General features: G+C 40.5%; 2 protein-coding genes across 6 annotated transcripts in view; one reads left to right on the plus strand and one right to left on the minus strand.

Moving 5' to 3' along the window:
* LOC103050635 (phospholipase A and acyltransferase 4-like) overlaps nucleotides 1-24,542 on the minus strand; it is a 64,842-nt gene that overhangs the window by 37,768 nt on the left and 2,532 nt on the right. The window contains exon 1 of one of the 2 annotated variants that reach the window (XM_088134878.1): nucleotides 22,440-22,713. The exons of the other annotated variant lie outside the window; for it this stretch is intronic. The gene's annotated coding sequence lies outside the window, so the exon portion shown is untranslated. Of the gene's footprint in view, nucleotides 1-22,439; nucleotides 22,714-24,542 lie in introns of those variants that run through there. 2 annotated transcript variants of the gene reach the window in all.
* Nucleotides 23,046-24,542, plus strand: part of STK38L (serine/threonine kinase 38 like) — a 39,219-nt gene continuing 37,722 nt past the window's right edge. The window contains exon 1 of one of the 4 annotated variants that reach the window (XM_088134876.1): nucleotides 23,046-23,198. Coding sequence is in view for 1 of the 4 variants with exons in the window: in XM_025167599.2 (XP_025023367.1) it covers nucleotides 23,810-23,912 (103 nt within the window). In the remaining 3 variants the exon portion in view is untranslated. Of the gene's footprint in view, nucleotides 23,199-23,270; nucleotides 23,913-24,542 lie in introns of those variants that run through there. The other 3 variants (XM_088134875.1, XM_088134877.1, XM_025167599.2) reach the window with 3 other exon arrangements.

Genomic DNA, 24,542 nt, shown 5'->3' on the forward strand with positions numbered 1-24,542 from the left:
GTGGACGCCAGAACGGATTAACGGTAATTACATTGAACCTTATGGGAAATTGCCTCGGGTTGCGACCAAATTCGGGCGGAGGGCGGAACGGATTAACCGGATTTACATTGAACCCTATGGGGAAATTTGCCTCGGGGTGCGACCAAATTCAGAGGGCGGAACGGATTAACCGGATTTACATTGAACCCTATGGGGAAATTTCCTTCGGGTTACGACCAACTCGGGATACGCCCAGAGTCACGGAACAGATTAAGTTCGTATCCCGAGGTACCACTGTATGTTGGAAATATGAACAACATGAAGGGACATTTTATCATGCTTGGTGGACACGTAGAAAAGCTAAAAAATTTTGGATTCAAATATATGCATTGATACAGAGGATTTTAAAGATCAATATTCAATTGAAGCCAGAACTTTTCCTTTTAGGATTGATGGATGAACAGTTAGAAAAGAGCCCTGGAAGATTATTTCAATATATGATTACTGCAGTGAGATTACTATATGCACAAAGAGGGAGAGATTCAGCATTACCCACCATGGAGGAATGATTGGTGAAATTGACAGAACTTACTGAGATGGACATATTGACTTTTTTGATTAGAGAAAGGTCATTACTGACATTCATCAATGACTGGAAACCCCTTATGGACTTTTTGTGTGAGAAAGAAAATGATGTTGTGATTTATGGTTTTGATGATTACAAAAAAGAGGTTATAGAAAGAAGGGAATTATCTTGGAGAAAGTGGTTTGATTAGAATTGTATGTATAATCGCTGAGAGGGAGATTGGAAGCCATCTCTCTCTCTCTCTCTCTCTCTCTCTCTCTCTCTCTCTCTCTCGTTTTTTTATTTTGTTTTTCTTTTTTTAACCTTTTTTTCTGTTTTTTCTTTTTTCTTCTTCTTCACATTTACTATGCTATTTTTTCTTTCCTTTTTTTTTCTTCCTTTGAATGTGTTTTTTTATTATCTATGTACAATCTTCTAATAGAAACTATTTATTAAAAAAAGGAAATGGAGTAAAGTGACTAATAATGGAAGTGATTGGAAATAAATTTGGGAAGTATTGGGAGGCACGGGTATGACCCCTCCCCGCTGATCACCAGCCAGCCATTTTTTTCCCAGCCTTTGCCCTCTCTATTAGTCCCTGAGTTCCTTTCAGACCTCCCCCGTCTCTTGATCCCAGTTTCTGTCCAAGCTTCCACAATGGTAGAGATCAGATCTCTACAATAATAGTCAACTAGTATTTTAGTTTGCATTATCAGGTACCTTGAGAATATGTTTCAAAAGTATGACAAGTTTTATTAGAATTGGTAATATTTTATTATTGTTATTTGATAGCTATTCGCTAAAACAAGGTCCTTAGGTAGATTTTTGCTTATGTTGGTCAAAGACCGTATTAAATTTTACTATTAGATCTGCTAGTCCTTAATAGGGCAAGCTCCTGCTATATAGATAGATCTCCACTATTTGATTTGGGGAAAAAGAGGGGGCATATTATCCCAGGTGCCACATGAACACAAGGATAACATCTGCATCATGACCAAAACTTACATACTTGCATCAGATGTCAGGACACAAGGTGGGCTTTACATCAAGATGTCTCCATGGTGAGTTATAATGTGATATAATATGCTTGTACATATTACTACTATTCTGCTTCAGCATTATTGTGAACTGACCAGAATTCTGTCCAGGCTAAATATATCTTAGTATAAAAGATATTCCAACATTTTTAAAAATTATTCTGGGGGATGAAAGTGGGGGAGATAATGTGAAAATTGCCATCAAGTAAACTTTGCTAAGCTTTCTCATAAATTGAAATCCTTTTGGCAACCTTATGAAAAATAAAGACAACAGTTGGGGTTTATTTCACCTATAATAAATATACATCTCAGAATTTCTGTACATTTTTCTCTATGCTTGGGTTCCCTTTTCTGATATTTAATTTATATTTATGTTTGATTGATTATGCGCCATCAGGTCAGTGTCGACTCTTAGTCAAAGTCAAAGTAATCTTTATTGTCATTGTACTACTTGTACAATGAAATTAAATGCCACCACAGTGCAGCTTTAAAAATATAAAAACCACGTACTGATTTTCTCCATGGTGATCTGTCCCTAACCTGGTCTTTCAGGTCTCCCAACAGTGCCCTCATCACCACCGTAACTGAGTCCCTCCACCTTGCTGCTGATTGTCCTCTTCTTGTCTTTCCTTCCATCTTCCCCAGCATTAGAGCCTTCTCCAGAGAGCTGGGTCTTCGCATCATGTGTCTGAAGTAGGATAATTTGAGCCTGGTCATTTGTGCCTCGAGTGAGAACTCTTGGTTGATTCGTTCGATGATCCATTTGTTTGTTTTCTTGGCTGTCCATGGTATTCTGAGGAGTCTTCTCCAACAGCAAAGTTCAAAAGCATCAATACTCTTCCTATCCTACTTCTTCAAAGTCCAAGTTTCGCTTCCATAGAGTGTCACAGGGAATTCCATGGCTTGCAGTGTTCTGATCTTTGTAGGTATAGACACATCACAGCATCTAAGTATTTTTTCCAAGGTCTTTGTGACCCTACCAAGTGCTAGTCAGCAGTGTATTTCTTGACTGCTTGTTCCTTTACTGTTGATGGTTGATCCTGAATGGCAGAAGCTATTTATCATTTTGATAACTTCACTATAATTAAAGGTAGATTTCTTTCCCTCTCTCTTTCTTTCCTTCTCACTGTTTCTCCTCTATGTCAACACTGTAAAGTTGTTTGGGCTTTCTTTCTGTTATTGAGTAATGCATAAACTCTTAATCACATCCCATGAATTATTGTGACAAGGTCAGCACTGAACCTTTAGTAAATGTTTAATAGATGGAGGAAGTATTAACTCTGGGAAACTATTATAGGATCAGTTTTATACCCCGACTATTGTACTATCAAATGAAGTTCATTATGATCTAATCCTTGAATACAAGAATGGATTGTAGGCCATCACTGCGGTGAACCTCTCCAAAGCGGAAGATTCTCCACTCAATGTGAAAAGCAGGCTGTACATTTGCCAGTAGTAGAAATTATTATTGACTTATCTTATTTCTAGCTTAGCTTTCTTCTAAGGAGCTTGGGAAATGCATTTGGAATCAGGGTCACCAAAGAGGCTGCAGTCACCTTAAAACAACAGAGAAATGCCCAAAGCTAATGAGGAAGGAAAGAGAGCTAGAAACTAGAAGATGGAATACAGCAAGATTTCCCATAAGTGTGGAAACAGTCTGCCCACCACCCAACCTCTGAAAGGCCCAATGTTTCTATTGTAAACTGGATTCAGCACATTTTCTTTAGAAAAACAACAACCAGGCTGAGCTGCTGATGAGAGACAATCCGGTAGAGTCATAAAGGCACAAAGCTGATCTAGAAGTGACCAGAGTCAAGTATGGAGGCACCCTCACCCTCCGTTCTTCCCACTTTTTCTCCTACGGCAGTGTTTCTCAACCTTGGCAGCTTTAAGATGCGTGGACTTCAACTCCCAGAATTCCCCAGCCAGCCATGCTGGCTGGGGAATCTTGGGAGTTGAAGTCCACGCATCTTAAAGTTGCCAAGGTTGAGAAGCGCTGCCCTACAGGCTTGGTTTCAGGCTTCTCCATCAGCCTGGGTGTTTCAATGTCCATCTTCAAAGTCTTTATGATGGCTCTGTAAAAGAAAGAGGACCTGGGAGAACAGGAATCTTTCCAGACCTTCAGGCTCAAGAGATAAAGGCAGCAACCAGATCTTCACCATACACAGAGACTTTTCTAGACCATGGTAAATATCTAAAGGGCATAAAGTTTGAAAGATCTTCCTTCATCAGCATGCATCTACCAATTAAGTAATGTCTGTTGTTACGGTCCCTCCCTCCCCATGCAGAAACCTTGTTGTTGTTGTTCAGTCGTTAAGTCGTGTCCGACTCTTCGTGACCCCATGAACCATATTGCGCCAGGCCTTCCTGTCCTTCACTGCCTCCCTGAGTTTGCTCAGTTTCATGCTCAATGCAGAAACCTAGTTTTCTGCAAACACATATCATCAATTTGAACTCTCAGTTGTAAGTCAAGGACACCGAGTGAGTTTTCTGTTAGCACTTCTGCAAAGATTCTTCCTCCCACCCAAATTCATATTCAATAGACTAAAATTTAAAATAGTCTTCTGCTAGATGACATAAGCTAAAAAAAATCCCAGCCGATTGTTTAGCCGCTAGATGCAATGGTTAATTTTCAACTGCCTTTTCCTGTTTGCTCTTGTGCACTTCAAATTACACAACGTGAAAGCACCCACATAAACCATCTAGTCCTCTCATACTTCCTTTGCACATCCCAAAGCATGACTGAAATAAGCAGTGATTCATTCGCATGGATAGCTGGCTAAATCATTATCGGTGTCATGCTGTGAAGTTTTTTGGTTTTGCATGGGAATCCAAAATGACCCTATTGTTATTTCAAGCTGTCTTAATTAGCAATGACTCTTGAACCAAGAATGAATGCTATCTTAAGGCATCAGCAACAAAACTAACCTTACAAATCTTTTGGAGCTTTTTAATCATTATTAATTATGGTACTGACATTCAGTTAGGTAGCTACTCTATTGCTACAGTCTCTCCCTTGGGTGTCCTTGGGGACCCAAGGAAGAGCGATGAAAAGTATTGTGACATGGCGATGCATACTCCCCCTCTGATGTCCTTGCGTGCAATGTTTGTGATGCAAAAGGGTGGAGCTTGCACTGTGATGTCACAATGCACACTTCTTCATATTGGTGTCCTCATAATTAAGAACAGATGATTATGGCCTTCCTGCCAGATAAGACTACACTGTCCTCGGTGCAAAAGTCTCCTTCTTCACATACGTTCCAGTCATCATCACCAACAATTCCTTTTATACAAGTACTTGATTCCTTCCATCATTTAATTTACAGAGGATGATTTTGCCCTGCCTCTTGATGCCTCTTTTATCATGGTAATTTTGCAATGGATTGTCATTTCTTATCCTCACAACCATCCCCTCTAACAGGGTGGAAATAAAACAGACAGTAATCCTTAATATTCTTGTGAGACCCCTTAGTTACTGGTATGCAAATGTATCAGAAAGATCTTAATAACCCTTTACCAGAGAGTAATTTTTTTTAAAAAATGTCCTCATTGTCAGGAAACAGGACTATACATTTTATGTTAAACAGCAAACATGTTAGAATACAACTCCTACACTTGTTCCTACCCTTGTTTTGGGTTGGAGGGTGAAAATGACATAGATAACATTAAACAAAAATTCTAGATTTCTCCATTGTTTTCTGTGGGTATGTATCTTTCTCATCTGTCTGTCCTATAGCTCAGGAAAAAAGAAGAAGAGGAATTTAAGGAAGAGTTGGGTTGAATGATTCATTTTACTCTGTTGCGTACTGTCTCTTTCTTTTTAAAAACTTGTGGTTATGGGGGCAGGTGAAAAGGACAACCAAAAGTTTGCTTCCTAAATCTTAATCATTTCTGGAGATGGTAGATGGATTAGTTTGTAGAGCAGTGTTTCTCAACCTTGTCAACTTTAAGCCACATGGACTTCAACTCCCAGAATTCCCCAGCCAGCTTGCATGTAAGCACTATATAAATACTTTAACAACAAGATTTTTCAGCTGCTGGAAGCAAAGTGGAGGGAACCCATCTTCACTCTTTGCTTTTGTAAAATACAACTGGAAACAATTGTAACCTGAATTTACACACTACACAAAGCCATGGTTTGTTTCAGCCAATGTTTGTTGAATTAGCAAATAGCCTGATAACACTGGCCCATAAACCAGAGGTACAGACCACCATTACTAGCTATCATACTAAACCAAAATTAAGCAAATGACTTAAATTATGGTTTAGATCTTTATGTGAAACCAGCTGGTCCAGTAGCATCATTCCCAGAGGCATTACGGGGAAAAAAGGCAGGGCTTGATGAATTATTCTTCCTGGGCTATTTGGAGTTTTAATGGTTAAAAGCAGCATGTGTCCCTTTTTCCTGTTTTAAACACACACACATCCCTCTTCTGTTAGTCCCCTAGCTTGTGTATCCATAAACAGGTATGGTCAAGACATAGCCTATTTTTTACAAGCTTGGATGATGTGGCCTGTATGTTTATTTATCTTCAAATAATTTTATTAAGAATTAGAAATGAAAAGAATAAAAGCCAATACAAAGTACAAAAAATACAAACAGAAAAATATAAAAGAGAAAAAAAGGGGTGTGTGGAAAAGAAAAAAGAAAGGAAAGTGGTTGTATCTTTAAATTTTCCATATCTGAAATCTCCATCATTATTTTGTTCCTTATAATAAGTATCAGTACTTGGCTCATTCTATCTGGACTTAAAAGCCAAGTTAGTTTGGAGCTGATTAGCATATGAATGGTGGAATCCTTAGTATCAGATTGCATGCTGGTATGGCTAAAAATGTCAGCTCGCTAGAGCAGTGTTTCTCAACTGTATAAGCTGGGAAATTCTGGACATTGAATTCCACACATCTTAAAGTTGCTGAGGTTGAGAAACACTCCTGAGAATAACTTAGTCACTTTTTTAGGAACTGACCTTCTCAGCAAAGGTTCACAGACCCAACATTTAAAGTCTAGACTTTTCCCTCCACTTTTCTGTGTCAGTGGATATTTGGTCTTGCTGGCCTTGAGAGGCACCAAATCTATGCTGTCCTAACAATTCTCTCTAGACTAAGAATCACTAATTCTTACTTCACCAAGCATCACACAGGAATGTACTGGACATTTTGCTAAGAAAACATATTTTGTAACAGTGCTCAGAAACTGTGGAGTCCTTGGTGCTCTCTGAGCTTGGTTGTTTGTTTGCAGACATTTAATTACCTGACTAGGTAACATCATCAGTGCAGGTGAGTATGAAGCTGCTTCACTACCTACTTTCAGTTTGATGGACAGATATATTAATGAATCAGAGGAACACCCATGGGATCACCACTCTCAGGACTCATAGCAGAGATCATAATGCAATGTCTAAAAACTATAGCATTTCCATGCATACAACCAAAAGTATGGATCTGATATGTAGATGACACCTTCGTTATAATAAAAAAGGAACAGCTAGAGAACACCCATGAAACAATCAACATCTTCAAAGGAATAAAATTCACAAGGGAAGATGAAAACAACAACACAGTAACCTTCCTAAATATCCTCATTAGCAGAGGAAACAACAGCAAATTATAAATGCAAGTCTATCAGAAAACAACCCACACTAACTGCTCCATTGCCAAAGTAACAATCCAACCTCCCACAAGAGGAGCTGTGTGAGAACATTATTCAGACAAGCACAAATGTACAGCAGCAACCCAGAACACTAGAAAAAGGAAACCGACTGCCTGTCCAACATCTTCCAACAAAATGGATATCCATGCAACTTTATCAAAAAGTGCCTGACCACTCAACCCACTACAGCACAACTAACACAAGCTATGAAAAGGATAACATTATCATACATCAAAAACATCTCAGAAACAACCACAACAGACTAATACAACCACACAGCATCACCATAGCACACAAACCCACTAAAGCCCTCCAAAACATCTTAAGCAAACCAAAAGACCCAGTAGCCCAAGAAAAAAAAACAGGAGTAATCTATAACATACCGTGTAAGGACTGTAACAGCCACTATGTAGAACAGGCAGGTAGAAGACTAGCAGAGCGCATCCATGAACATCAACTAGCAGTCAGAAGACACGATGAAAACTCAATCTCACAACACTTGGACAGACTCAACCACAGTTTCAACTGGGAAACTATCAGCATCCTAGACCAAGTCAAATCAAAATCACCATCAGTCAATTGCAAAAGGCAGTTTTACTTGGAATAGCTTACATCCTGTGACAATACCTTTAATACCATCAAACAACATCTGTCTTTCCCAGCTCCTTGGGAGGGACTCAATAGGTGGATAAAAATGCCAGATCTAGTCTAAACATCTGGCTGACTGTGCAACAAACCATAGTAATAATAATAGCAGCCAACATTTAACAAGGAAATGTTAATGATGAAAAGGCATACTAAAGAAGGAAATGGAAGGGCTCATTTTAGTGGCTCAAGCACAATCACTAGGCACAAATGTAATGAAAGCTAAAATTGAGTAAAGTCAGCATGATAGTAAATGCCAGCTAGGCAGAGAACAGGAGGAGACTGTTGAACACCTGTTACATGGATGAATAAAAGATTGTGCAAACTGAATGTTTAGAAAGACAAAATAAAGTGGTCACCTTAATTCATTGGAATTTTAGAATTATAACTTAAACAGCAACAGAGAATTGGGGGAATCACAATATTGATAAAGTAGCCAAGAATGCAAAGGTTAAGATCCTGTGAGACTTCCAAATACAAACTTATAATCATTTAGCCCCAAATAAGCCAGATAGACTGTATTTACAAAGAAACAAATAGAGTTCATTGACATTGCAGTAGCTGGAGATAGAAGGGTCAGTGAGAAAGAACTAGAAAAAATATAACATAAAGACCTTCAAATAGAGATTGAGTATATGTGAAAAAAGACAGTATTAGTGGTGCCAATAGTAGTTGGTGCACTTGTGCCATAGCAAAAGATCTCGAAAAGCACTTGGACACAATAGGAATGGACAAAATCTCAACACATCAGTTTTAAAAAGTTGCATTACTTGGAACAAAACATATATTACAATGATATCTTTAACTATCCTAGATCTTTGGGAAGGATATTGTTAGCAAAATTTGAGAGTTTCTGACTCTCCCCAGTTAGGATTCAGTCCGGCAGAAGATCAAACACGAAAGTACCAGCTGAGATTTTAAAGTTTTATTGAAAGTAAGCCAATTGAGTCAGCTGGGGTCTCCCCTTAAGGCAGAGGAGACCCCTCCCACGCCCAAAGAAGACAATTTTATACATGTTCCTTACAAAGAGATACAGCAATTAACAAATGATTGGTTGAAATTGGCATAAATTTTGGATCCTCCTTATTATTGGGGGAAAATTTTCTTCCTGATGACCTATTGGATGCTAGTCAGAGTTCAGGTCATTCCCCCCCCCCCTTTTCTTTATGGCCTTGACCCTTATGGAGACAGGATGTCTGAATGAGAGAAATGTGTGAAGATTCATGAATGTCTGTGTCTGCGTTATCCCTTTGGTTTTCAAATGTAAAGAAGTAAAGATAATGTCTGAGAGAAATGTGTATCCCTTTGGTTTTCAAATGTAAAGAAGTAAAGATAATGGAAACTAAGAGCCCTTTTTCATAAGGTTTCAATATGATTGTCAAAAGCACCAAATTGAGCTAGATCTATCTGGTAGACCATGTGCAAATCATTATCATCATCATTACCATCCACTTTGGTATAAGTATATAGATCCTACACTGACATCTGTGTGTCAATGCCAGCTATGAAGGCAGAGACACTTTGTCCTTCAAAACCAGATTATCACCTGAGAACTCATTAGCCAGTGCCCCTAGAAGATGGAGTAGGACAAGGGACAGGACTGATGAGCACAAAGGACATGCGGAAAATATGAGAGAAATGCGCGTAGAGGGCTCCTTAGCTAAAAAGTAGGAAGAGAGAAAGGTTTGAGATCACCATGCATAAAGAAGTCGACTAAAGAGGACTGGGATTGATAGCTCTGGGAGCTATCAATACAGATCATATAACTGGAAATAAGTGTTGGCAAACATTCTGAAATGAATGAAAACCAGCATGAAGAACACAGTAGAGCTTCTATTCTTCTTCAGTCAAATACTCTCAGAAATACTTCCTGGTGAATGAAGCTATAAAATGACAGCATTTTATTTGACTAATCACCAGTGATTATCTGTCCCCATCCCCTTTATCTCTGATATATAGATCTCTCCTTAAATAAATATAACTTTTCTATGCATCCACAGACCTTCTATAAATAGGTGGATCAATATGTGCATAGGCTTTATGTATCCATAGGGTTATACGGATAGAGATGAAACTCCTTGAAGATTAGATGCTTTTCCCAATATTTGGTTTTTGATTAGCTTAAAAAGCCTAGAGGTGGGGTGGGAATTGAGACACTGATCTTATCAAGTGGGTTCGGGGGGGGGGGGGTTAAAAAAGTCATGATGGTGGCCAAAACCATGTGATCAAAGCCCCACCCATTTGTTACATGCCTTGTGATGCATGTAAAAAACGGTGGGGTTTTGATTGCATGGGCATGGCCATCGTCTTGATTTTTTTGACCCCTCCTCTAGTTAATAAATCCCAGATTTCACCTCTCTGGCACCTGCCCTCCCCCCGCATTGCAATATTACTAGTGGAATTTTTTTCCCAGTCTGCAGAGGTCTCAGCCTACTGATCTTTGCAAATGGAACCATCTCTAGCTCTCGGTAGAAAAGCTCTGTGTGATCACAAAATATTATCAGCGGGTACCTCGTTGTAAGGCATTACCTATCCACCAACCCTTGCTGAATTTATCCCCCTGCCAAACTAGATTTTCCAAAATGTCACTTACCCAGAATGGAACACACATTGGTCTGGAACATCCATTAAGATGATGTCTGCCATTAAGAAGAACCCATCTGGTATTTATTTGATAATTACTTATTTTGGTAGCTAATGAGGTGCTTTGTTAAGCTGGCTGGCCCTTTCATCCAGAGACCAGCTGCTTAGTAGGGTTGGAAATTACCTATATTTGTCTTCTGTGTAGTTTTGTCTGCAGACAGCATTCACTTGCCTTTCTCAAAGGCTTGGCAGTAGACCATCTATTAAGACCATCTTTTATAACAAAGCCAATACAGTCCTTTGTTCCCAAGCATCAGCAGAGGGGATGCAAACATCAAGGTGGCAGTTGTAGGGACATGATTGAAGCCCCTCCCCTTTTTTCATGCAACACACATTAAAATAGGTGGAGCTTCAATCGTGTGGACACAGGTGCCATCTTGACTTATTTTGACCCCAAGTGGAAACCCCTGCCAAGTATAAGATTGAGAGTCTCCCAGCAATTGCTTATAGTACTGCCTGCCGAGGACAATGATCAGCACTTATTTATAGTACAAAACCCACCCCCAATTAATCTGGAAATAGAACATTCCCTACTAATAACCAGGTTAATTATCATTTTCAAAGCAGAGATGAGGTTTCAGTGAGGAAAGCAAAAATATTCTGCCTTTGTACCCTGATGTTAAACAGTTGCCTGGATATCTTAATGGACATTATAATTGCAAAGACATCATTGCCATCAACTGGTATGCATGCATGTATGCATGTATTTATTAAAAGCACTGACTCATTTCTTCTGGGCCCCCTTCAGAGCTCTCAAAGGGTTGTATAATCTCAAGCAGTAGAGAAATGCAAGAGAATGAAAGCAGAAAACCACCCCATATTCACACATATTTGCATAATATTAAAAAGCTATGGATATTGTATATCATTAAGTGTTACAGATATCCAACATTTGTTGAATACGCATAAATGCAAAGGGGAATTGTCGTTCAGCTGAGAGTTTAACAGCATTTTTTCCCCTCTTACATAAAGTACTTATCTACCTTCTTTGTTCCTCTGTATCCCAAGCAGAGTTTGGATTCTGTCTTCCGTAATAGGCACTCCAGTTTATGTTATCCATAGGCCTAAGGGGTGTGTGTGTGTGTGTGTGTGTGTGTGTGTTGCATTTGAATCATGCTAAAATGCATAACCACCTCTTTTATACCTTCTGAAATATGTCTAAAATCAACAAATGTTGGTAGTAATGGTTAATCAGCCTCCTTCTGTATATAGATGTTCTTCTCGCTATTCCAGTCTGTTCTGGCACACCCTAGATCAGAGGTGAACCATCTTAGGTTTTAGAAGCAATGCCCCTTCAAAATCTTTGGATAAGCCCCCAAGAATGACCAAAGGTTCCACCAGATGCTTAAAGTGACAGGAGGGGAAAATGGTTCAATAAATAGTTGGAAGTAAGTACTTGCACTTACTATTTAAGTTGAATTAAGTGTAAATCAAATCAGATTTACTGCTTGCCATTCAAAGTGTAGAAGAACACTGGCCTTGGGAAAGATGAGAAATCCTGTGCTCTAGATTAAACAGAGCTTTCACTTCTAAGCCAAGGGAACAAAATAGCAATAATTTCAACTGCAGAAGTAGAACCTTTATGTTTCGATTAAAATATTTCTCATTCGGTATTTATTGAATTGCTGCCTTAAACTCAAGACTTGAAGCTGCCACCCATTTCTTGTGTCTCCAAAAGTTTTTATTGCAAGAAGTTTATTTCACAGCAAGAGAAGAAACCATATCTCCTGTTAAATTGTTATTGAACCATACAAGGAAGCAAAATTATTTTTTTCAGATTGCAGTGTGGAAAACAGCTTTGGACAGGGAAATCACAAAGTATAAAAAGTACAAACTTCATCAAGGTCAACTCTTGGTAACTTTGTGGATTGGTACCACAAAGTTGATCATGATAACTCTTGATCTTGGTAACTCTGTGGATGCACTCATATTGTTTTCCTGTCAACTATGATTTGCTTTTGCATTATTTCTGGAAGTTTGTTCAACTTCTTAATCTAGCCTTCTGTCCTGAGAGTTCCTGATTGTCTCCCATTTAGGTCTCATGCTGGTTAAGATCAGCTAAGGTCATCTAAGAATGGTCACCTAAATAAGTAAGTCATAGGAAGCTACTACACCCATTCTTAGACAGAGTTGATTGAAATTCCAAAAGAACAGTATACAGGTAATCCCCAGTTTAAAACCAAGTTCCATTCCCAAGGTTGAATTTGTATGTAAGCTGGAACAGTTTTATTGTATAATACTGTATAAGTAGTATTGTGTAATGTACTTGAACCATTGTGTATTTAACTCAAATCATTGTATATTTAACTTGAATTTTGGTACAATAGGCTCCGTTCTTAACTATGGGTCGTCCTTAACCTGGGGACTACCCATACATTTTGTACCTGTATTCTGAGAGCAATTTAATAGTCCCCTTTACAATCTTATAACAACACTACAAATCTTAATCCAAGAAAATCTGTTCACCCCCTCTGTTCTTCCTCCAGTTCCAGGAATAGAATGAATATGCCTCTGGCAGTGAAATCCATATCCCAAATGTGTGCATTAATCTCATTTGAGGATATGCAGTAGCTTATGAGAGGATGTCGGATGAATCCATGAGATATTGTCCTTTATTCTTTAGGGGATAAACTAGTGAAAAATGCTGTGGACATTTTTTGCAAGACAAAACTGGATCTGACTTGTTGAGCGCTGCTAGAAGCAGTAATTTCAGATTACTGAAATTCCCAGCTGGTTTGCTCTGCACTGAAAAAGCCATACCTTGCTCACTTTTAATAAATATTGGATTATCAGGAAAGTCAAACAAAACGTCACCTTTTAGTAAGCTTCTTAGCTTCTAACTTTGACTGCTGCAGACAGATCCCTCTTCTATAAAAAGGGACTTTATCAGCCCGCAGATCTCCCCTCGGCATCTGTTTCTTAGGGTGATCCAGTTAAATCCTGTTTTTATCATGCTTGGATGAACTAGTAGCATTGAAAATAAAACTAAGGCATTCTGAGGATGGATTATGTCGAAAGAATCTTGAATTAGAGCTTTTTCAAATTCTGGCTTCAAATTTTCAAATTCTGGCTTCAAATACAATCAAGAAATTGAACCCCCCCCACCTCCTCCCTTACTCCATTCTTTGATGTCTGCTTCCCACATTATTTAACAGCAGCAAGGAGCATTCCTAATACACATAGGAACTGTCGCATATGCAGGGAACTGTATGTGCAATTTAATACTGTTTGTATGTAGAAATGGAACCAGTGAGTACATGGTGCATTTTCTATTGTTCATATATATGCAAACAATATATCATTTTGGATGCAGAATGTTTCCCTCCCTTATTATCAACAGTTAGATAAAAAGCAAATTGGGGTTTGTAGTTGCAATGCTACATTTTAAAGGGTGAATGTTTAGAAAACTCAGAAACCAAGGGTGTGTGTGTGTGGTGTGAATAAAATGACCAAGATCAAAATTTCAAGAAGGTTAGGAAGGAAGGAAGGAAGGAAGGAAGGAAGGAAGGAAGGAAGGAAGGAAGAAGGAAGGAAGGAGTTTGATTACTCAAGTTGCCAAATTTATCATTCCAGGGTTAGGTTTATGGTTAGTTCCTAGACTTTTCTGGTCCATAAGATGCTTGGAGGGCTCTATCCTGTGGATATTATTGTATAGTATTTGCCCTAGATGTCCTTTCTTATATAACCGTAGGATGCTACACTGACAGATGCCATGAAGTCAATCTACTTGTTATCTCCAAGTCTGTTTGAAAACATGGCTTTTAAACAGGAAATATCTTAGTGATGACACGGACTCTAGGCAGGCGGTGCCTTCCACAATCAGGTTTTCCTTCATTTAAACTGAATCACGCCAAACAGTTTAAAGAACCATTTCTTAGCGCTCAACACGAAACAGAGAAATGTATATTTATATGGAATGTAGTCAGTGTTTTAGGCTGACCTAATGATTCTTCAGCGCAGTCTTGCATCTGTCTCGAGTCCTCCATGCTATTTGTATGAGGATCTTGAGAATGATGTCAAAAGAAATGCATCCATTTCAACCTACGTACCTTTAAAAAGAATGCAACCTTGTGGATTGCATGGATTCTCTAATTAGTTTTGCATGCAATATTTACAGACATACAGAGATTACCTGGATGACTCATAAAACATAAACTATTAAAGTACAGTAATAAAATACAGTAAGCTTCCAAAACAAATCATGGGGCATAACAATTTCTGCTCTATGGCAGAGAAAACAACAACAACTTTATTGATTAATCATCTGACCATATAAAAAACTATGAAACCAATACAGAGAAAACAGTAGGACATATTCATAGTAAATCGTCACCCCTAAAGATAACCTCGATCTGTTCTGAGTAGTCTGTCCTCTTCGAAATGGCCTTTGATATAAAAATTGCAGTCTTGCTAGTGATGCACAGATTCGTTCCCCGCAAGAAATAAGAGTTTCTCCTGGGTGTCCCAGTATTTTTTAGTTTTTAAATAAGGATCTAAGTAAACAGTCTTTTCTGTAGAATATAATGTGCAGTCAAACAGGATATGTGCAATGTCCTCAAAATGCTTCTTGGCCTTTTGGCTAAATAATACCAATTTTCATATCATCAGTTTTCGAAAATGCACTGAAAGAGGAGTACAGAACAAGTCCCTGGAGAACTGAACTCAAACACGAAGCAGTTCCAAATCGGCTACATATGGGTGTACAAGACAGAAGGGGAATTCTTTGTCTGTGCCCTTTGAAAAGGAAGCAAGAAAATATCCAGGACTATGTCTGGGGTCACACAGTAGAATATGCTGAACTATGGTTTGCCTATTGTTTGTCCAATGAACCAAAATGGGATGGATTCACACACACAGCTCATGCCATAAATCATGGCTGCTAAACCACAGTGGCCGAGTTCACCCAGCAGTACGCCAAGACAAAAATCAGACTTTGCTTAGCCTGCTGTGCAAACACACTTTTCATTAATAGATGCAAGCCATGGCAGTGTACTTAAGCCAGGCCTTGCTTAGGTTAGATCATGGTCAATGGCATCATTTCCATTACATAGTAAATCAGAAACCATGATTTGCAAACCATCGTGATTGTGTTCATACAATATGGTAAGCCAAAGACTGCATTACAGGTAGTCCTCAGTTAACAACCATTTGTTTAGTGTCTGTTTGAAGTTACAATGGTGCTGAACAAAGGGACTTACAATCAGTCGTCACACTTACAACCGTCATAGCACCCCCGCGATCACATGATTGTGATCCAGGCACTTGGCAACCAGCTGGCACTTATAACGGTTGCAGCTTCCTGGGGTCACATGATCGCCATTTGCGACCTTCCCAGCCGGCTTCCGGCAAGCAAAATCAATGGGGAACTGCGTGATTCGCTTAATGGCCACATGATTCGCTTAGTGACTGCTGCAAAAAAAGTTCATAAAATCGGGCACGACTCACTTAACTGCCCTGCTTAACAACAAATTTTCCGGTCCCTATTGTGGTTGTTAAGTGAGGACTCCCACATATCCTCTCCTTGGGTTGGCAGAAAAGGATGCTGGCATTAAATGCATTGCTCCTATTGCTGAACCCAGGGGCGAAGGGAAGGATCAAAAAAATCAAGACGGTGGCTGAAACTGTGCAATCAAAGCCCCACCCTCTTTTTACATTCAGGCTGGGCTTTGATCACACAGGCGCAGCTACCATCTTGACTTTTTTGATCCTAATCCTGCAAATGATTTGGCTGAGCCCTGTATTGTCTCAGCACTGTCCTTACGGTCTCCATGTGGGACAAGTTAAGGGATGAGACTGGCCATTTCCATGGCTTTGCTTTCCCTCCCAGTGGGAAAACCAGCTATCAGTCTGCAGATCCCAGTTATTGGCTCTCTTTTGCCACTGAAGCCAAAATGGCCCTGAAGTCTAGTTTACAGCAAGGGGAGGAGATGGGGTGTGCCCCCAACAGCCTAACAGTGTCAGTCGGAACTCAGCAGATCCCAGCCCCAGAATGTGTCATTGTGTCAGCCTTGTGAGATAGCCCAGACAAGAAGCACACCCAGAAGCACTAGCTCTAACTTTATTGAAAAGTCTTGCAAGTCTGGAAGTACATCTCTCCCCCCACTTGCCTTTACAGTCCAAGAAACTGGGGGGAGGGTCCCTTCTGAGATGTTTGCCATGCCCTCATTCCTTCTGTGGACTCAGGTACCATGTGTCTGACTGTTGTCTAGTCCGCGGCTCTTCCTCCTGCCTCCCAAGGTCATTCCCATATATCCTTACACATTGTAAAGGAGAGCTGACTGTGGGGAAGGTATGAGACCTTGATAAGGATTTCAAGACTGAAGTCATCCCTTTCAGGTAGGTCAGGTCAAGGAATAGGCATGGCAGGGATTCCAGGAATGTTTTTTGTTGTAGCAGAGTAGAAGAACAGAATAAATTCAAGGTGGGTTGTTCTGAGCTTTTTTTCTCATGCTTCCTTCTGTCTTTGAACTGTGTAATCTCTTCTGGAAAACTACCCTTAATGACTCACTCCTTCCGTCACCCCTAACAATTCTCTTACAACTTCCCCAAGATCAGTTCTCAGTTCCTTTACAGACATCCACCATTTTTTCAGTTATTCATCCTAGATATTGTTGGAAGCAAAATATTGTGTTGGAAGAAGAGGAAAAACCCTGTTTTACAAAAAACTGGGATAGTGAAGACCAGTGGTGTTCATAGTGGGGGTGGGCAGGAGAGGGCAGAATGGCGAAGGCAGCATTGCTACAAAAGACCCACCCTTTTGCACATGCGTTGTGATGTTGCACGCATACACAAAAGGGGCGGGGCTTGCTGACGAAAGCAGCATTGGGCCGTCACAATGCAAGCTCCACCTCTTTCACATATGGATCCAACATCATACAAGAAAGTGTACCGAGTTTGTATAGCAAACCGCCATGCTGCTTTTGGCATGGACCAACCCCTGATGAGGCTTTCATTAAGAAGTTTTTCCAGTATTGGAATTTCAGAATATATCAGGTTTACACTCATATACTGAAACATGAAAGATGTCTTAGGTTTTTAAAATGAGCTTGGATTTCACTGGTTTAATGAGAGTTTGCTTGTTTTGATCAAATTGTCTCCTTGTTCTTGCACACCACTCCCATGGAGGAAAGGCAGTATAAAAATAAAGCAAACGTAATAATAGGTTTGTGTGTGTGTGTGTGTGTGGCAAATTTAGAAACTGCAGACGCTAAAAAGAGGAAGTTATCAAGATTTCAGGCATGTCAACCATGAAAATACTGGGCATGAAAAAGGGCACACAGATACTGATGAGTAATTCTGGCAAGGGAGATTTATTATGCTCAATCCTATATATACCTGGGTGTAAATCGGCTTTACTTCTAAACAGGCACATTTACTGAGAGTTTAGTTGTGCCCCAAAAGAACTAAGGGCACCCATGTTCCAATTTTCCCAGGCAAAAGCTTTACAACAAACTACTTTTCAAGGAATCTTGCCGTTTATTGTCGAGCAGAACTGAAGACACAACAACTGCTGATTTCTCTGGCTAATTTTAATTTCATGTTATAACTCATAGCTTAATTTTTCCTTTTAGTAAGCTGCCTCTTAGTGATGGAAATTTATTACATCTACAGATTTGTGTTACAGATTTGAATTAAAGTTGCTTCATCAAAACAAAATTCTATATAAGGTGCATTGGACTTCCTAAAGCAGTGTTTCTCAACCTTGGCAACTTTAAGATGTGTGGACTTCAACTCCCAGAATTCCACAGCCAGCCAGGGAATTCTGGGAGTTGAAGTCCACACATCTTAAAGCTGCCAAGGTTGAGAAACACTGCGCTAAAAAATGTACCATATATACTCGCAGATAAGCCCATCCGCGGTTAAGCCAACCCTTGAATTTTTAACCAAAATTCCATGAAAAACACGCCACCCGCAGATAAGCCAAATTTCACAGTTGGCTTATCTGCAGATGGTGCATTTTTCATGGAACTTTGGTTAAGAATTCAAGGCTTAACCGCGGATGGGCTTATCCACGGGTATATATATGGGTACTTTTAAAAAGCATTACCGTATATACTCATGGATAAGCCCATTTGCAGATAAGCCGAAGGCAATTTCGGGGGTGTATTTTGCAACCAAAAAATTCTCAGCTTATCTATGAGCATATATGGTATTTGAAAGGGTGGGCATCAGATTTTCCATGCTGGAGGTGTAAAACAATTGAGGGTTCACTGACCCATATGATATGATCATGAGATCATTTGATATCTTTTTGGGAGAGTGTATTAATGCATGTAAGCGGATTTATGGGAAACTCTTTAAATGTTGAATGTTAATGTAATGTTGAACTACATACCAACACTCTGGGATCTGATTGTTGATCAGGAATTATGGTTGCATCAAGCATGGGGCAGTGGCTGAAAGAATCAAACTGAGAAATTGGAAAAGTGATATTATTCCAGATGTAAAGGAATGGCTTTAAGAAATGTGTGATCTGTCTGTTTTGGAAAAGACAATATTTTCTCCTAATCAAAGGAAGCAGCAATATGTGTTACTATGGCAGAGATTGTGTAATATTTTACAATAATAGTTTGTATTGATTATATTATAGTAGTGTATTTATTAGTAAACCAGTGACTATTGATAAATATCAGATAATTTCCCCCTCTTTTTCCTCTTTGTTTGTTTGTTTGGAGTTTTTTTTCCTAAGGTTTTTTTTTCTTTTCTTTTGCTTTGGTTTATAATTACTATTAATTTCTTTTCTTTAAATTTAAAGATTATTTTAATTGTGTATGCTAAAATGTAAAAAAGTAAGCGAACAAACAAACAAGCATCTACATACAGTATTTGTGTATGATGTGAATAACTTCTGATCTTTGAGCATCATAATAAATTTGATTGAGACACCAATGGCATTTCTCCGCTACTGAGTTACAGTGCTATCCCTTAGCCCACCTGGAAAAAGATGCAGCTGCTTTAAAGAGTTGCAGAAAGGGGCTGCACTCTTACTTTCACAACTTTCAAAGCATCTTTTTAGAGTCAGTTCCAAAGCCACACACCCTATCCACTCATCCTTCAGTTGGCCAAAAAAAAAAAAACACCCATCCACCCACCCACCCATAATTGGCATCAACTTTGCTGTCCTCATTACTAATCCTTATGCTTTTTCTATAGCCTGTTTTGAGTGACTGAAATTCCCCAATTTTCCTCTAAGTCAGTGTTTCTCAACCTTGGCAACTTTAAGCTGTGTGGACTCCAACTCCCAGAATTCCCCAGCCAGCCATGCTGAAGTCCACACAGCTTAAAGTTGCCAAGGTTGAGAAACACTGCTCTAAGTTATAGACAACGAAGTTTAATGGATTTTCTATACGTGTGACTATTCTTGGATGGTGCAGGAATAAGGAAGAAATAGTACATTAGCATCAGCACAGCTAACAACAATTTAGGGTGACTCTGCCAATGGGCTGAAGATAAGATAAAAACCATGTTGTGGGGACAAGGGGGAAATTCCTATTGACAAGGAATGTTTGCGCTGAGGTTGGGTGCAAGCTGGTATGTGACCTGAGTCACAGTGTGATTTCTTTGATTTGAATCCAACATATTGTTGGAAGTCATTTTTTTCCTGTAAACTATAGATTTTGGCTTAACATAGTATATAACTCTGGTCAGTGTTGGTTTATTCAGTCCATTGTGGTTAAGCTTTGCACATAGTCCATGATGTACTGCACATAGTCCATATTTCATGGGCAGCTTAAAAGGGGAAATATTTCAACAAATGACTTCTTGTGGCAAAATCTCCCATTTATATAACTTTATTTGGATCGGAAGAGGGGAGAATCAAGATCCAAGGTTCCTTCCAATCCTATGATCCGATTAAGATTTTTTTCTACTCCCAGCCCTGGAGATTCACTGGTTGATTTTGGGTCAGTCACTTTCTTTCAGCTTATCTGACTAGGGTTCCTAAATGATAAGAACCCCAAATGTAAGTCGCCTTCAGCTCCTGAAGAAAAGGCAGGCGAGAAGACAATAAATAAACATACACATTTTGGCAGCTGTGTCTGTGATTTCATCTTCCTCTGTGTAGTTCCCTGGCTATAAAACATACTCACTTGGTGTTTCCAAACAGCAAGAGAATCAAGGCCAAACTGTGTTTGGCCCCCATTCTCTTGGTATTTGGAAATTCATTCCACGTGCATTTCCAAAATGTGGAAATGTATTCCAAGTGCATTGGTGGGATGGGCAGAACACTGTGTTGACTTTTTAATGTTATTATTTGCTTTTAAAATAGTAACAGAAAAAGGAAAGGAACAAAACACAAAGAGAATTACAGTGCAAATACATACATTCTCAAAGGAAAACAAAAACACATTAAAAGTGCTTTTAAAAAGGTGGAAAAATACAACAATGAAAGAAACAAAGTATAATATATTGTGGTAACAGTTAACAACTGGAATTCTATATATGCTTATCTAATGTACATATTATTGAAGTGCATATGTTTATTTCTAAATACACTTACATAACTATCATTCTTTTTTAACTTACTGTATTTTGCATAAATGAGTCCCATATTTCATTATACTTAAATAACCTTTCTGCCTTATCACTGGCAGAAAAGGCTGCATGTGATACAGGTATCACCAAGGCCAGGAATCTAGACTACACCTTCTCTATATTTCTAAAAAATGTTACGTAAAAGCCTTGCTGATCTAACTCAAGATGGTGGACTGGGGTCAATATTTATGGGCCTATCTGGTAATAACCACAGCACAAAGAGGATTATGACTTGACATATAAAATCTGTAAGCGTTCAAGAGCATGAATGAAACGCATGAAAAGTAGACAGCATGTACATTTGTGAAACCATGATCTTGTGGACCATGGGTATCCATGGAGAAGCATCAAATGATGGCATGTGCATGATGAAGTAATAGCACGAGTGCCATGACGTATGTATTTGCATCAGACATCATATGACTAAATAATTGTTCATGTATCATAATTTGGATATCATAGTTTGTGGTGGAGGCCATCAAATTGAGTTGATGAATTTGCACAGGGAAATGGAGTTGTACATTTAATTATGAATGAACAAACTAAAATGCTTGTCTGAAAGCTGAAACTGGTGCCATCCAGGTTGTTGACAGGATGTACAAAAGAAGAAAATAATTCAGAATGTTGTACATTTTTCCCCAAACCTCATTTCTATTTCTTCCACTGTCACCATCCATTGGAGTGTAACACTGGAAAAAACAGAGATGAGTTTGGGGAAAAAAGATGCAACTTTCTGAATGAATGCACTTCAGAGGAAAAAAAAAACTTATTTAGATGATAGGAACAGAGAAGTGCAAACAAGATGATTGTCTAGAAAAAATGATTGAACTTTGGGCAGGTTGAAGACACATTAAATAAAATGGTGATTATTTAGCACTGTTTGTTTTGAATATGTGGTTTAAGTGTGTTTTTAATATTTGTTCATGGCATAGGAGTGAATATGGCATGATAGCTGTGCAAATGTATGGAGTTACGCTAATGGGAAGTTTGAAAGAGGCTTTGGGTGGCGGAAAAAAGGCATGTAAAAATGATATAATGTACATAGAAAGGAACAAAGAACAGAGCCACAGAAAGCAAGGTTAAGAGGAAGAGCAAATGCAGAACCATTTTAATGGAAGCTATGGTCTTTTTTGGACTTGGGAGAAATGAGCTAAACAAGGAGACTCCAGCAGAGTAAATGAAATTAAAAATAAAAGTGATAGAATGATTGTAGGTGAAAGTGAAGTGAGGGAATGCTGGAAGGAGTATTGTAGAGGAGTGATGAAAAGGAAACAAGAAAAAGAAAAGGAAACTTAGTTAAAACTAGTTCACCTCAACCCCATTCACCACCTCTACACTTTCTTATCCTTGCGAATCATCCTTCCCCCTCCCCCGCCCCTTGACATACCTGCTGACTTTAATTTCCGCCTCGCTTCCCATTTTCCAGCTTAGGAGACCGTTCCCAAACTGCGTTTGCGGTTGGTTTGCCGGAAGAGAAAAGCGGGACGGAATTCAAATCGAACCACCCATTCAACCTTTCTGCTTCCCGCCACTCCAGAATCTAGCAGCCAAAGCGCTTTTACGCAAAGACGCCAAACCTTCATCTGGCTTCCCCGCCCCCCGCTCTCTTTTGACACCAAGTCTCAATCAGGACCTTTTAGAGGAAAAATCCTGATTTTATTTGGGTTGGGGTTTTTTTTATTTATTGGCGCCCTTGTACCAAAGTGTGTGGGGGGGAGCCCACTTCTGAGTAAAAGTCACTGGGGAACAGCATCCCTCCTCCTCCGAGCCCCAGCCTGGGCGGCGCTCCGGCACCGGAGCCCGCGCTCCCCGGCCGGTATCTCCCCGCTGCGGCGCTCGCCGGCCTTCGAAGGTGCCGCAGCTCCACGTGGCTCAGCCTCCGACTACGGCTCGAAGCCAATCGGCGGCGGCGGCGGCGGCGGCGGGCGGCTCTCCTCCCCCCGGTTTCGGGGGCCGCGGCTGCTTCCTCTCGCGAGAGCCGGCTAGTAAACAGCCCGCTTTCGCCCTGCCTTCCTCCCTTCCCGGCGCGCGAGCGAGCCAGAGGCGCAGGCGAGGGAAGCGGCCGGGCGCTCCGGCTGCACACGGGGAGCGCGGCCAGGGCGCAGGAAGCCGGGAGGCGAAGCGAGGCCAGGCGCGGCGCGTGGAGGTGAGCGCGGACCGGGCTGCCCGGCCAACTCGCCGTCCGGACAAGGGCGAAAGGAGGCGGCGCGCTCCGGGGGCGCCCGGTCCGCGCCTCCCAGCAGGGCGCTCGCAGGAGCGCTTATCCCCGTTCCAGGCGCGGCGCGCTCTGGAGAGCCGCGAGCGGAGGCCGGGCCAGCCCCGGCGGGACTGCGAGTGGCTTCTTTTCAGGGAGGAGGAGGAGGAAGGAGCGGGAGGCATTGGGACGCTGTCCGGAGCGAGCCGGAGTCGGGGTCGCGTGTGCGCCCTTCCTAGTTCTGCCTTTTGCTGCAACTCGGAAGGATGCGCCCTGGTGCCAGAGCGCTTCGGGTGGTTTCGTTTCTGGGTTCCCCATTGCTGGGGCAGGAGGTGGGTGCCTGGCCGGGGAGTTTCTGGGCTCCAGGCTGGCTGAGGCGGGGGAGCAGATGGGCCTCCCCCCCGCCACCCGGGGCAGCGAAAGGGCAAGCCCGCGCGGTCCTTGGCCTCCTCTCTGGGTCCGGCTAGGGGGGATTGAACTTCCTCCTGCAGCCAGTTGTTGGAAAGCGGTCCTCATCTGCTAAAATGGCTGTTGCTGAAACCCAAGACTATATATAGAAATAAATGGATGGCAGAGAGACAGATTGTGCCAAGTCACCTTCCGTTTCACCCTCAAACTCTGAGAGATGTGTGGAGAGCCGTTGGCTGCGGTTTCAGTTGCATGCATGTAGGTATTTGCAAATGTGGGTTTCTAGTTGGGCGGGTGACTCTTTGAATGAGTTATTTCCAGGTTTATGAGTTATAAGTGGCTGGGTTCACCCATGAAGCCCTTACCTGTAATTAACTGGACCTTGGGGTCACTGTCTTGCCTTGGTGTGAACCATGATCTAGCACAAAAGCTGGATTCCCACCATCTTCAGAACCACAGATGGATCAACCCTAACATTATCTGAGCCCAAACTATCATGCTTCAATTATCCCCACACCCTCTTTTTGGGGAATGAGTCTTATTGATTGCAGGAAGCTTGCTTTAAATGCTCCATAATAGCCAAAGGTTTAAAAGAACTCCCTGATTAAAATGTCATTTTCTCTTCACTATGACCCATCAGTATTTGTACTGATGGAAAAGTTCCAGAGAACAGCATTTGGTTACAATATATGCAGCTGTGATAGGAATCTAATACATGGTTTGGTTGTGGATAATTTTAGTAATTCCATCTTGGAAATGGTAAAGTAAGCCTGACTGCAAATAAGTAAGGTTTTGCTTTTAAAACTTCCTAGAATGTTTCCTTGAGAGATCTGTGGAAATTGAAGCATGGGTTTACTGATTTCTTAATCCAGTCTGATAGGTGAGTCT

Source organism: Python bivittatus, unplaced genomic scaffold, assembly GCF_059951505.1.
Source record: "Python bivittatus isolate LINGU-HERP-01145 unplaced genomic scaffold, Pbiv_v1 ctg000120_np1212, whole genome shotgun sequence".
NCBI lineage: Eukaryota > Metazoa > Chordata > Lepidosauria > Squamata > Pythonidae > Python > Python bivittatus.